Genomic DNA, 15,229 nt, shown 5'->3' with positions numbered 1-15,229 from the left:
CAGGAGCTAAGCCTGGTTTTATCTGTGCAGTCAGCTGACCTGTTCCATCTCCAAAATAAGGCAGTCCCCTGGGACACCCTGCACAGTGCTGATGCTGTTTCTCTGATCGGCTTCGAAACGCAGGGAGTGTGTACGGTGCCATGCCGTGCGTCGCTGCCATCCGATGCTACGGAGGAAGAACACGTCTGATCTCATCAGCTTTCTTCTTCCCGCAGGAGGCAACTGTCCTTCAGCATGTGGGTGGGTTGGGTGCTTTGGGGGGAATCAAAAGGGAGTGAAATAGAAGTTTCTGGCACTAACCCAGATTTTATGCTGGCAAAGTGCCTGGACTGAAGCCAACATTAAAGTGTAACTTTATCCACTTCTGTTGTTTTTACTACAGAAACTTGGAAGGCAAAACACGCAGGGTGACGTATTTTTACTGGGGAAATAAATGGTGACCGAAAGATAGAAATCCTCTGGAGATGAGTGGAGAACTGGTATCCTAGGGAATGTCTTTGCTGCCTTTTGGATGCAGATGAGAACAAACTGCCCACGCTCTGAGCCGACTGGTGGCTTTGTAACTGTATTAGCATGGCACTGAGCCCACGTTAATATACCTTCCTTCTCAGCAAGGCTTTTAGTTTATGTTCAGTACCACTAATGATGGTGACCTAGCTCCCAGGCAGTGTGGAGCAGGCAGAACAAGCTTGTATCTGTCTGAAAACAAGTATGTAGGCAGAAGCTGGCAGTAATTCCTAGCTGGAGATCAGTGTCTGGCTCCAGCTCTCTGGGTGTCTTTTGACTTTATAAGACCCCTGCCATACTGGATACTGAGTATCGTAATTTTTGGTAGAAAACAAACCATAGGCTGGATTGCATCCCTTACCTCAGGCTGGTTCAGCTAATTGGGATGATATAAAAATAACACTTAGCTCAGTTTGCCTAGGAATCACCCCACCTGACCCCGACAGGAGGGCTCAGCATGTTTGGGGGTTTAGACCCAAAATACTGATGCTGTGCTTTGTTTCCATTCCTGTGTTATTGTCATGGCGGTGTATCAGGGTAATGCCAGTAGCTCCTGGAATGTCATTCCAGCCTTTTTTATGGCTATTGCACTGACATTAGAGTTTGTCCGTGGCTGTCCCATAAAAAGGCCAGCAGAGATGCGTATCTTTAGCAGTTCTCTGCACGTGGTATTTTAGCTAAAACAGAAATTGGCTTCCACTTTTACAGCAAGAGTAGACAGTGGCTTGTAGACTCCTTGCCTCAGTATGTGTCTTTTGTACTTGCTCGCACTCACTGTTGCATTGTGAAGGCTGTGCACTGGAAAACAACGGCTGCCATCCCGCCCTGGGTCTATTTCATAAGCCCTTTCAGCTGATGAGATGGAATACAGCCTGAGATGGACTAACAGTACAAGATCAAATCTTACATATATGATTGCTTGGTTGTCACCAGCTCCCTTGGCTAGTCTCGCGTGCCATGAATGCACTTCAGCTTTGGTGCACATGCAACAAGCTATGGTTCAGTTAATTCACAAACAGGCCAGTGGAAACACCTGGACACTACCATGTTATGTGCTCTCCTCTAAGTTCATGGTAGTTAAGTTCATACTTACTGGCTTCAAAGACTGGTCTGGCTGCCACGGGAAAATGCTCACAGAGGCTGCTGACTTTACAGCTCAAACCCTAAAACCCAAAATGACCTTTTTCTGTCACAGTGGCACTGCTGGGTACACTCAGATTTGAATGGCAATTCCAAGAGCTGCGAGTGTCAGCTTTGTCCCATGCTGGTCCTTTGCATTCTCCTTCTCCGTTTGAGTTGTGTCACAAGAGGGCTGGAGGGAGTTTGCTGCGCTCTGGCTGTCTGCTGAAGTGCTGGGGATGAGCTTCAGGAGCACTGCAGATCACCTGGCTTCAAATTTATCCCTGCTGTAATTCTGTTAAGAATTTTACCTTGAAGTAGACTTCTTCTATAGCAAAGCAGGATCTGGCTCTGATGGGTCAGAGAAAAGGCTTGGATCACTGCTATGTGTCACTTCGCCCTGGATGATGGCCAGGGCTCATACTGAATGCTACAGAGATCTCTCTGGCTTCTGTTGGTAGTTCGCTGTCAGCTAACTTTGTATTTTCAATCCTACTGTCTGTCTGCAGGTTAATTTGGGGAAGCAGGTTGTAGTAATCAGGCACCAGGAAGGAAATTACGTACCTCAAGAGGTAGCCATGCATGGAGCTGTTGAAAAGGAAACGGCTCCTAATTAACTGTCTGGGCAGTCACCAAATTTTATTCTGTCTTTCCTTGTTCAGAGACAATAGTGGTCTTTGGTTCCCAGCTGTCTCTAAGTTGCTTGGTTTGTGTATTCAACTTCTTTGCTTATAAAGACCCAACAGAGGGAGGAAGCGTTAGGCAGTTTTATTTTGCTCTTAGCTGTCTGATCTTGTCATCAGACAATGATGCTGCGATATACCAAGAGTTAATAAACTGGGTTATTTGTATTTTCTTAGTCATGGTAGTCTGTTTGGTGCACAGTGTTTTCAGTTCACCCTCATTTCAGCGTTCTTTCTCCTGATGACTGAAGGTGTCTCTATACCCTCCTGCCCTTTTGCTTGCCTGTCACTTCACTGCTTTTTAAGTGCACAAAACACTGAAAAGTTAATACTTCTTTTTTCTCCTCTCTCCTGGCTGAGTTCTCATTTCACGCAGGGAAAATACTGAAGTGGAAAGATAATAGTTATGCCATTTCTTTTCACAGATTGTGATCCCCTTCTTCAGCCTATTGATCAAAGACATTTATTTTTTGAATGAAGGATGTGCTAATCGCCTTCCAAATGGACATGTCAACTTTGAAGTAAGATCTGAAAACTGTTTTTATCTATCCCATTCTGACAGCACTATGTAAGACTGTTTGCCTGCAATTTCAGTGCAGACCAACAAAGACTGAGTATGCCAAAAGGGACAATCTCAAACGACCGCTTGAAGGTTAAACCAGTCTCAGAATGTTTTCTAAAAGCAATAATGTATATATTTTATACAAACATTACAAACAGATTATTCTGACTTGCTTCATGTGGGTTGGCTGCTAGAAATGCAGTGTCAGCAGTATACATGATTATACATATGGCTTGGAGGGGAAGAGGACTTTTTCAGAAAACAAGGAAAGCTGTATTTTCCTTACACACATGTTTTGACAAATCAGTATAAAACACTTTTTACTAAATTTTATCTGCCTTCTGAGCCCTTTCTCGCTTTTAATAAAGAGACTTGGCAGAGTAAGACTAACTAATTGTGGTCATTACAGAAAAAATAGCATACAAGCAGAATTACATATAGAGTACAGAGTCACTGTGTTCATGAGGTAAATATCATGCTATTGATGTAAGGATTAGAACGTGTTATCTCCTGCCTGCAAGTCTTACCCAGAAGAATTTCTATCAACAGAAGTAGGATATTCCCCCGCAGCCCCAGCACTAGGTACTGACATATCCTGTTCTGTGCCAGAGAGGGTGGTTTTATGGTGGTGCAATTTGTTGCTGGTGGCTGTGTGCAGGCACTTGGGTTTTTACATTGTGCTGTGCCTTGCAATTGCTGTGTTCATGTAGTCTGGTGGGGGGGCAGAGATGAAATGTTTTCGAAAGAACTGACCCGTGTCAATGAGAAAATGGTTCTCCAGCCCTCAGATTCTTTGTAAATCATTTCTTCGGCATCTCTTTGATCAGTTGCATTACATTTCTCTTTTAGCCATTGCCATTGTGAGATAGTGAGTAATGCGTAAGATAAAGCCTGGCATCCCCTTAAATTGTATCAGAATATTTTTGCCACGTACGTTTACTGTTGGAAGGCCTAAAGAGTCGTGAGGGATTGGAGTCATTCCACTTCATGTAATGTGTATAATTCTGTTCCCTCCTATTCCATCAAAGTTTATGCCCTCTGTTCTTAAGTATGTATAACCCTAGCTTTGTTCCTGGATACATTTTCACTTACATACAAACTGAGACTACTTGTAAGAAGAAATGTAGCACACCCTTTCCTCCCTCTTTCCCCTGTAAATGTGTTTGGATGTGGTTACTTAGTGGGATAATGGTACTGTACCTGAATGGAATGGTTTTATCTTCACAGAAATTTCTGGAACTGGCTAAGCAAGTAGGAGAATTTATAACATGGAAACAAGTGGAATGTCCCTTTGAACAAGACGCTAACATAATCCACTACCTGCATACTGCTCCTATTTTTACTGAAGATGGTAAGACAGTACAATCTCTAATCACTGAAAATACGTCTCTTCATCACTACTAATTAACAACCTGATTCATGCTCTGGAGACCTCTCTTACTGACCAATCGCGGGTCTTTCCTAGCTTTCCTGTCATGCAGCCTGTGTATTATCCCCAAACTATCAACATGCTTTTGCAGATGAAACCACCTACCTTGTAAAGCTGCTGCCTGATTGCTTTTCTCTAGTCCATAGCTTCTCTATGAGGCACTGTCTAGGAAGTTACCGTGGTGGCCCTATTTTTGTAATCAAGGAAATGGCCACAAAACCATGTCATGGACTGCTGTGAATGTCAGCTGTCCCTTAGCCAAACTCATTCCGTGATTGATGGAGCCAGGATTAATCTGTTCTGCAAACCAATGCTGTCATTTCTTCAGTGAACACAGCTTGGGGCTGTGGTAGTCCCGCTGACCTCCTTCACTACAGCACAGAAATATATTATCTGCAGAAAAGAATTTTTAAGAAAAATCCTTTCTGGTAATTAATTTAAACTGTAGCTATGAAAAGGCTGGTCTGAAATTATGTCTTTGGTTGTCTTTTTAGTCCCATCTGTCCTTTCTTTTCTTCTTTCAATTTGGTGTCCAGCACAATGGCCTGTGCCATTTCATATTGGGTCATGTCAGTTGCTTCTTGTACATTGTCACGCACAGAAGTCATCCATAGCTATGTTCCCATAAGCTGTACTGGCATTGGGTTTATTTTTTCTTGATTCTGTAGGCAGTTTTCTGTACTGATCCAGGTTAATCAGACCAGACAGCTTTTATTTCATAGATTACTTCAGAACACAAAATAGTCCCTCAAAAATTCTGCCTAAATGCTAAGAGAAATGACTGCCAAAATGGAATAATTAATGCAGTAAAAGGAATATGTACTGCAAGGAGAGAGCATGGAGGCATTTGTTCTGTATTTGGGCTCTGAAGGGACATGAAGTGAAAGTCAAGGGTATCTCAGAAGTGGTGTTTAAAAGTACAGTTTTGGGGCTGGTACACTGAAAAAGAGTGACCTCAAGCCACTAATTGCTTGCAGATTTTCTCTACCATGTCCTCTGCCGTATTCATACACTTCAGGAGATGCCCATTGCAGAAGCCACAGCACGCCTCCTGTTAGCCAGGACGAAGTGCTGGGTGGATTCACCCTGAGTAAAAGATGGGGAATATATCAGATAGATGCAACCCTGGTACGTGAAGTACAGCTGGACTGTGCTTGTCACAGCGTGGAGGAATAGTGGGCCAACCCTTGAGTATTAAAATGTGCTTCGATTATAGCACAAGTTTGAATACTGAGATGGTTCCAGCATTAAAGAGTGAAGCATCGCTAAAGAGTGAAATGAGGACATGCATGTGAACACCTATCATAGCCTACTTTTTAAAAAAAAATTGTGAAGGCAGTGAGACATCAATGCAGCACCAAAAGAAAAGACCTGTTTATTTTCTTCTACTGTGTTGCTTCTCTGGTTTCTGTAACTCATTCTTATCTTGAGACTGTTTTGTATCCATTTAAGATACAGTGTTCTCTTAAGCTTTAAAAAGATCGAGGAAGATTAAGTTGTGTTAAGTAATGGGAAAATCCTTAATTTTAAAAGCGTGCTTGCTTCACTGTCGATTCTCTTTTAAAATGTTCATATAACACTTTGGTAGCAGCACTGTGATGAAGTAAATAGGCCCAGATCTTTTTATTCAAAACTGGAGACCATTTAACTGGTTAGTGTTGTTATAAGAACATCATGCTAACATATTTTAACTCTGGGCTCCTTTACGGTTCCATCAAAATGAACTTAACAGATTTCCAAAGGTAAAAATGTGAGCTAAACACCAGTGTCATACTGATTACCAGCTACATGGTAGACCACCAAGAGAGGGAATTACTGTTGCAGTTGAAATAACATATTTTTACCTTTTACAGGTTTGTATCTGGCTTCCTATGAAAGTGAAAGTCCAGAAAACCAGACTGAAAAAGACAGATGGAAATCTTTAAGGTAACCACTCATCGTATCAGCTCAGTTCTGAAGTACCTCCAAAATGCTGCATTGATGGTCAAAGCCTGTAAAGTGCTGGCGTTTAAAGTGTGACCTCTGTTAGAGGTCTTTTCTGTTTATGACTAACTTACAGAGCTGGGTCTGTGCTGATGAAAGCTAATCTTAATCTCAAATTATCCACCATTTAAAGGGTATCTTCTGCTTGTGCGTTTATACAGTGCTGTACCTGTAATCTTCCTACAGTTTACATCTCTTATTTGTGAGAGATTTATAAGTGATGGTAAATGGTTTGGCGTAAATGAGAATCTGAAGAGAGTGATGTAAAACAATCAGAAAAACCCACATTTATATTTACTACTTTTTCATTGTTCTTATGTTTTAAATTTGCAGATCCACTATTTTAGGAAAGACTTGAAGATTAAGAGATTATTGCAGTAGGTCAAAGAAAAGAAATCCGCAAACATTTTGCACTACTGATTCCAAAGATGCCTGTTTGGGATGTAGACAATTTACTTTGAGTTTTTTTTTGTTTTTTTTTTTGACTGCCTAACATGCTGGATGAACTGGATTCATCCACTGAAATCAACAGAACTGTGCACGTGGACGCTTTTCGAACTATGAGAGAAAGGAAGGACAGACTATTTGTGGCTGTGCCCAAACTGTGTCAGGATCACTGTAACCTTTGTCTCTGAAGGAAAATAGAAGAAAATCAGGAGCATGGAGAACCATGGTACTGCAAAAGAGAATGGAAATATAAAAATAAAAATAGACATGCCTATTTCAGAAGCAGGTGCTTCAGATAGCAGCTCTTTAAACCCTCTGAGGATTATAAAATTAAACTGACACAGCAGCAATCTGGTTAATTGCTGAGTGAAGAAAGAAGAAGTTAATCTTACATTAGCAGTCCCCCAGCCTTGTTGAACAAAGCACTGACTGCAACAGGTATAAGCTTCCAGTGGATGAAAGTGACGTCACTCGCTCATACGTACACATGTATGTCATATACAGATCCCATCAGCATGGGAGAGTTGGACACATCCTATGAATTTTTACAGAGAACAATCTGAAGTATGGCTATTGCTTAGTTACTCTTCCCACCACTGTTGTTGTTTTTCTTACTGTGAATCTCGGCAGATCTGCGGAGGGCATACAGTGTAGACGGTATTCCTTAAATACCACCTCCCCCCAAGCTGAACTGAAGAAGCAAATTACTCTGGACTCAATTTACCCCTATTTAATGTATGTAGTGTTCTACCTAATTTTGTTCATGGTGAGACGCATCTTTTAGAGGGCTTTATCACACTTACAGAAAAAAGGTACTGCATTAGCATTTGAAAAAAATCTATCAGGTTCCAATTAATACCGTACTGTTTGTTTTACAACATGATGCTAAGGGGATGGGAAGGGGGAAGTAATTGCTCAGAAGTGGGAACTATATGGTATGCTTTCAAAAGACAAAGGTCTTCAGACTAGAATGAATGAACTAAAGTACAAAATTTGTCATTCATTAACAGGTAACCATTTTTATCTTATTTGGTTTTTAGGGTCTAAACCATATCCACCACTTCTTTACAGATAATAGAGACTGTGGCTTCTCTTCTAACTTGTACAATGATCATGGTGCTACTGTAACCTATAATAAATGACAATGAGCTGTATGGATATTAGATTCAAAACTAAGCCCTAACAGTAGACTATTTGTTTATATGTGTTTATATGTGAAAGGGCTGTTCCACCTGCCCCAAAATAGACCTCAAAAAGCTTTGATGAAACCTAAATGTCATGTGATACTGAACTTTGTTTTAGTACTGACTTGATGCTGGCCTTTCAAATGTTCCAGTCTTTCTCTGTCTACAATGGCAGAACATAACATTTTCTTTGAAATCAGTAATTGCTTTATTTCAATTCAGAGCGATTCCAAAGTGGCTGCAGGGTTTGGAAAGATGAGGCTAATCGTAAAACCTGGCTATGCATTTAGCCAGAAAGCTGGAACTGTTCCTGCCCACTGCCAGGCCTCACAAAAGTTACCCATGCATGAGTGAGTTGTTGAAATGTGAGGGGCATCATTGAGCTATTATTTGAGGGCAACCCAGAAAATGAAGCTGATCTGGGGTACAGTGGCCTGAGACATGTTCTACGTGACATACTAAAGCTTGGTAGTGTTTATAGTGCAGTTCTTGTGTTGGGTTTTGATCTGTGAAAACCTGTGCAGTCTGGACCATGGCAACCTGGAATCCACTCTTGAAGTTTTGTGAGATGAGCAGTCGAAGTGTGCAGGACAGTTTTGTCTAAATTTGTGTACGGAGGGGCTTGAGGCAGAAATCCAATTCTCCTTTTCGTTTATCTATCTGCACATGAGTTCAAGCACGGGCAACGTGTCAGGGGAAAATGTCATGTCAATACTCAAGCTGTGCATGGAAGAACTAAGTGTAAGATTAGTACAACATCATTCCAGCCAGGGAGCAATCATTCTGGTGACACTATTGATATGATGTTTGTTAATTTTTGTTCATGAGCTGAGAGCTATATAGAGAAATGTACGCACACAGCCAGTCCTTCAAGCAGAACCATTTTCAGAATGATGCCACTAAAATCCTGTCTAACTCCAAACAAATCCAGAGCAATAACCATAAATGTACCTGCAACAATGCTAATGCTTACATGTGTTTGCTAAATGGGCTATTTTTTTTTTTTTTGTGATGTCTGAATCTTTTTAGTAGGCACAGTGTGACTTCATGATGGAATTGTTTTTTTTTTTAGTTGTCTGAAACCCACTGTAGGTGGATGGGCCCTTCCTTAAAAACTGTTTCTTAAAGCGCAAATGCTCACTCCTTTTCTAACGATCCAATTGAGGCTGGTACCGCTGAGGTATTAACACCCAGAAGATTAGTCAAAATGTGATTTCTCTTGATAATATTTCACATTTTGGTAAAGGTACCTTCCTGCATTCAGGCAATTTCATAAGAATGAGTTAAAATTTGGTCTCATAAAGTTTATCACTGTTGCAAGCTGAACAACATTCATAGTCCGAAACTTTCAAACCTCAGTGCTTAAAGTGGAAGCACAGAAATCAGATTTAGGGAGGTATTAAGGGCTTAGTGGGGCTTTCAGAAGCACCAGATCATCTTTAAGTCTTTATGTAGTCACATACTTTTTTTTTTTTTTTTAGAGGTGCTAAGCATCCTCATCTCTAGGTGAATCCTGAAGCAATTACTGCTTCATAGAGGTGCATGGTATATTGATCCATGGCATGTGGTCTCCGGAAATGCTGACTGCACCTTGCAAATAACTTGGAGATGAGAGTACACAACAAATGAGAAGACAATACTTTCAAAATAGACTTTAGGAATCGTGGCTTGCCTTCACATAGCTCTGTGGCCAAAATCCTATTGATTTAAATAGAAACCATTTTCAAGAGTTAAGTTACAGCTTCAGTTGCATTTGTGCCTTATACTTGGCCTGACTAGGGAGTACAGCTGCAGACAGCAGGGTGGCCAGAGCTTTGCTTCACCAACAGGCATTGCAAAGCCTGAATACGACTGAAGTAAAATGACAATTTGGGGAATGATTTCTTTCAAAAAAATTTGTTAGCATTATGTGAAATAGAAAATGAGAAAAAGCGCCTCTGATACTTACGTTTTCTTGCTAGAAACATGTAGAGAGCTCTTACCATGATTTAAAAAAAAGCCGTACCACTTAATGCCAAACACTAGGCTGTTGTACAGCGTGTAGACAAGACAAGTTACTGTTAGTAATGCCATGGCTTTCTAATTCCACTGTTTTCAGTGGATTTGCCTTCCTGACAACTGTTTGAATTAATGCTCCATGGAGAACAGAGCAAAGCTAGAGCTGTAGCCCTGTGTTAGTATGAAAACCGTAAGCTAGTAAGGTGTGACTACATGATGCAGTCTTTCAGAAGCATTAACTTAGCTTCTGTGCATACAGCAACATTTTAAAAGATTTGAATATATTAAATCACTTCTGCATCTCCTCTTGTGTGATCAAAGTGGTAACAAAAGTCCTATTTTTTCATTTCTTGAGAGTGCCATTCAGCAACCCAGGGCTAGATCCAAAGCCCAGTGAAAAGCAATGAGGAAATTGTGTGCCCTCAGCGTGTGTTGAAGGCAGTAGATGAACTCGCTCAATGCCTTTCAGAAGACATAATCATACAGTTTTGCCCTCAATTTCACTTCAGCATCAGTCACATTACCTCATTAAAGGTGGGTGGATGATTAAGCATAGATCTGCTGGCCGTGACTGAATTTGGAAGGCAGAGAACTCTTGCAGTGAGTCTTGCACACAGGAGCCCCGTGCAGCAGGTGCACTGTGCCTGGCGTATCGCTGTCCCTCTGGCAGGCAGGTGAGGGTCCCTCGTACAGCTGGCTGGAAGCAAACCGTGATCTCAGGCCCTGCTGAGATGGCACTTCAACAAAGTGCACACACAGCCACTACGGCACCTCAAACAAGAAACAGTTCAAGCGTAGAGACGTTTTTCTCAGCTTGAAAGTTTTTTATGATGTGGTCAGTAGCGATAAGATAATCACCCACTTGAAATCAAGCCAGTCCCTTACTGATACCTTTGTTACTTTATCATGCTGTACTGCAATAGTTTATGCACCTTTTTTTTAAAGCACATGAGCACTGCAAATCTAGTTTAGAATGAAGTTCAGGTTAATGAATCTGTAGTTGGAGTTATCAAAAAGAAAATGTGTTAGTAGAAAAGATAGTTATGCGTATCAGTCTAAAAATGTTACGCAGTTAATAGTATCTGGCCTAACAATGACTGTTTCGTAGAGGGAGACTGAACCCAAGCACGGGGATGTGTCGGGGAAAAACTCCAACTGATTTTGATGGGTTTTGGAGCAGTCCTGCAACTATACCGTTTAAAGTTATGTATAGGGATTAAATTGCATTGGCAACTGGTATAGTCCTTGGCCTTGCGTTTGAGCCAACTGCAAATCTCAGATGGGCAGGCACACTCAATAGGGTGAAAATCCAGCCTTGGCAAAAGTTTTCTTTGACATTGTTGTAGTTTCAACAGCAAATTCAATGACTGAATTTGATCCAGTGAATTATCTCATCAGAGAGCAAAATTTGGCCTTCTGGCTTTAAGAAATCGTTTTTTTTTTTTCTTTTAAAGAGGTGGAAATCAGCCTTATGATCTCAGGAGTGTCTTTCTTTGGAAATTAAAACCCCTTTGATTGTAAACATTATTTCCATTGTTGTAACTGCAGAATAGGATTAGGAAGTAACAAGGAAACATGGAAAAGCTCCTTTGTCACTACTCAGAGGCTCAACTGTGGGCCAAAGGCTTTTTTTTTTATTAAAAAAAAAACAAACATTGTTAAGTGAAATTACCTCGGTAGTTGGTGCAGGGCATTACTGAATTGTGGCTAGGGAACAGTGCAGATACAGCTGGTGTCCGTATGGCAGCACATACATTACCAGGTGGATGTGGCAGTGATGTTCCTGTACTAAGCTGTCACGCACATTCGTATCTGAGCCTGCACCCTTTGGTTTCTGATGCTAGGACACAATGCTTTTGAAAGGTAAGAAATTCTTGGAAGTTCACCTGAGGCAAAACATACTTCCTTCTCCATCCAACAGAATAATTACAAGAAAATTCTTTAAACTAAAAGAGGTTCCTCTGGAGGGTTTGAAACAGTGGAGAATTTGTTACTTAGTTGACAGAAATTTTAAGATCTAAGCAGCATGGTAAAATAAGTACATAAGAGCAATACCTTGACGGTTGTTAACTTTTATATTTCACAGCATGGCAGTGGAGTGGAAAAAGACACCTGTGCATGTGCTATTCCTCTTAATATCAATGGCAGCTGGGCAGTCCAAAGCAGGAGAGAATACAGTGAAAAAGTGATGCATGCAGCAAGCTGTTCCAATATGTGTGTTTTCACATTGGGTATGTTGGAAAGAAAGCAGGCTGCCTTGCAGTGGGTCCCTTTCTCTACAGCCATTGTTAGCTGCTCTGTAGTGATCCAGTCCCTGAGCTGATCGGGGAGGCAGCAAGCAAGTTACCCTTTTCAGTGGAACAGATCTGGAAGCGAATCTGTTTTGTATTTATTTATTTTACAATTCTTTTTGCATATTTTCAGATATGCAAAAATTATCAAATACATTAAGTTAATGCACATACAAGGCATCGCATTCTGCATTTTTATACTATGCAAGATGTATATTAGAAGTTAATAGCTTGTATGGGTGGCATTTCCTACATTCTGCACAGGTGCAAGACGCTGAAACTCAGGCGATAACCTGAGTTACAGAAAAAAGTACATATGAGTTACTCTTGTCTAGATCCCCTACCTTGCACTGTGGCCAGACTCAGACTGTAATGCTGTAAATTCTGGGTGGCTTAGAATGCCATCTCTCCCTCTGATACCTTTCCTTCCACAGAAGTGGTATTTTGCTCTATCAACAGCTCCTGCAAAATGCCATAGGAATATTTTTCTAGTTCTCTGCCATACAGGGGCTCTGCAGTCATGTGCCAGAGCTGTCACGTTAGGAGTCCTTCTCCCTTCTTCCCTGGCACTAAAAGTGCTAGCCCAGACTAATACTGCAGTGCAGCAACATTCCCAGGCCTTCTTGAATCCAGAAGACTTAAGAGTTCAGAGCTCACAAGTCCTGTAAGTTAAATCTCTGTACAGTAAATTTCCTTCTAATATGTGCACAACCTGTTTAATGGACTGCTGACCAGAAAATTCCAGCTACCTTTCAGGGAAAATGCAACTTCCTTAGCACACTGTAACTGGTCAGTACTACGTCACTGCTTTCAGCATTTAATTCACTTCTAGAATTCCAGTCTTTTGGGGATAACTAAGCATGTGACGGTTTCCTGGTGTTTGGCCCATGAGTCAAAAAGGGAGTTTGAAGAGCTGAGAAAGAGTTGAGAAAACAGGGGTTGGAGTCTAGACAGCCGACATGATACGTACTTCCAAAACAGCCCAAGCTGGGTTATCACTGACAGTATGTCCTTGCCTTGAACTAGAAGGAAATTTTTCCAGTAGAATCCTCCTAACTCTTAGTGCAAGCACACAGCTATTAAATTTAAGTGTTTCAAGATATGATTCTTACAAACATGTAAGTACTTCCCTTAGGAGTCAGTCTGTAAAAAGAAATAAAACTGCTAGCATGCCATACAGATGGAAAATAAATTAGCCGCTGGGTTCCAGAACTGTTGACTCTTAGCAAGTAGTCATTGGTATATAAAGGTGAGAAATGAGATTTTAGTATTTTTTTTCACTTTTAGCAAGTTCTGTGAAATGTGACGGTACCAGCTATCTTAAACCTATACCCCAGGAACATACTATTCCAAAACATTTATTCACAGACCTAAACGCACAGGGTAAAAACGAGTAAGCAGAATTGTCCTTATATTCAGAATGAGAAATTCAAAGATTGAATGATGTGTCTGCAGTCACCTGGGAAGCATGTGCTTTCCAAAATTACCCCATATTGACATCCAAATTCTAGTCTTACATTTCATCTGTTATAACTCCGTTTTACAATTGTGCTTAGAAAAATGGGAACTAAATTATTTTACTTTTAATTAAGAATAAGCTAGGAAATAAAAGAAATATGGATTAAAAGACTGGTAGCTAATGATTGTGGGAGCAATAGTAATGAGGGGCTCCGCTTTTCCTGTACCTTTTCCTTTAAATTAAGCTATTTCATGTTACGATCAGCATTTTCGGGTCAAATCAAAATCCCCGTACCCTCCATAATACTAAACCCATGTAGATTTGTTAGAAGTCCTCAAAGCAAATATCACCACTTTATTAATTGCGCAGGCAGAAAACAGTGAAGTTACTTGAAAGTGGCTGTTATAATTTCGTGACTGTACATAGATCTTGCAAAATGTTAATGGTAATATGCATACTGTACCCCACATAAACACCGCCAGAATAGCATGGTCATTGTTACGCTTTATAGCTGTTGTGGAAGATGTCTTAACCCGCATTCATGATTATAGTGCCCATCCTACTTCCATGCCTTTTTATACAGTTGTGGTAAGATTGTTATGAAATCCTTTTGTCAGTCATGTTCAAGCTAACTTACCTATGTATAGAATTTATATATTAAACCCCCCTAATTTATACTGTGTTTTAACAGTTTGCCTGAACTGTCTATGGTTTCTAAATTTTGTAATGTGAGTGTCAAATTAGAATAATAAAAAAGAAAAATTGGCTCAGCTGTGTGTATTTTGTTTTTCAGCTTTATTTCTAGTAGAGATTTCAACAGCTCTAAATTATGGTATAGGCTGGAAAGAAACCCTGGTTGCTTTGAAAAACCAAAAATACAAAGATATCCCTGCCTTAACTCAGCAGTTCATGAATATGCATGTAGAAATAAAAGTACCTGTAGTTTCTGCTTTTCCTCATTTGTACTCTACTGCTTCTCTCTTCATCCTCATACATTCAGAAGATTGCACTGCGCTGTACACTACAAGGAAAAAAAACAATTTTTTTATTTCCCATTATAAAACATTTTCCCAAATAGGAGTCACAGACTCAAAGTATCATAACAAAAGGAGAAAGCTGGACCTCAGCGTGAGTATTTTTAGTCCGTTCCTATAAAATTCCATGGTACAGCTGATGTTTAAACGTGTTCTATTATTTATTATTTATGATCAGTATTGCAGTAATCTGGGAGCTTCTAATGGAGTGAAGGCCCCATTTCAGTAAGCATGTGCAGAAAGACAGATCCATGCATCAAGTAGCTTAAAATTCTTTGTATAAAGAAAGGCTCAGAGGTGAAACTCTTGTCTAGGTGTAAGTGGTGAAGTTTCCTTGATAAAAAAAATAGGCGTCTGCATTACGTTGCTTCTGTGTTGCTTTTATTCAGCACAGCCTGGTTGTGTGCCGTTACACGAGCGAGGACTGCAGGCCTGTGTAAGCAGTACCACGAGCTCCAGAGCCTGCAGAAGTGCCCTGTGCAGCCCCCGTTCTCAGCACCGTGCTTGTACAGTGGCAGGCTTCGTGGCAAAAA

At 40.6% G+C, this 15,229-nt stretch overlaps 1 protein-coding gene across 4 annotated transcripts in view; it reads left to right on the top strand.

The window, feature by feature from the left end:
* Positions 1–14,432, top strand: part of RASGEF1C (RasGEF domain family member 1C) — a 79,512-nt gene extending 65,080 nt beyond the window's left edge. For all 4 annotated transcript variants that reach the window (XM_080555061.1, XM_080555060.1, XM_080555059.1 and 1 more), the window contains exons 11-14: positions 2,735–2,830; positions 4,099–4,222; positions 6,154–6,226; positions 6,617–14,432. In XM_080555061.1, coding sequence (XP_080411187.1) covers positions 2,735–2,830; positions 4,099–4,222; positions 6,154–6,226; positions 6,617–6,641 — 318 coding nt within the window. In that variant the 3' untranslated portion in view covers positions 6,642–14,432. The remainder of the gene's footprint in view (positions 1–2,734; positions 2,831–4,098; positions 4,223–6,153; positions 6,227–6,616) is intronic.
* The last annotated feature ends 797 nt before the right edge of the window (positions 14,433–15,229 follow it).

This window comes from Anser brachyrhynchus, assembly GCF_964034855.1.
Source record: "Anser brachyrhynchus genome assembly, chromosome: 14".
In the NCBI taxonomy this organism is placed as follows: domain Eukaryota; kingdom Metazoa; phylum Chordata; class Aves; order Anseriformes; family Anatidae; genus Anser; species Anser brachyrhynchus.
Note: the sequence above shows the minus strand (reverse complement) of the source record. Positions and strands in the feature narration are given on the sequence as shown.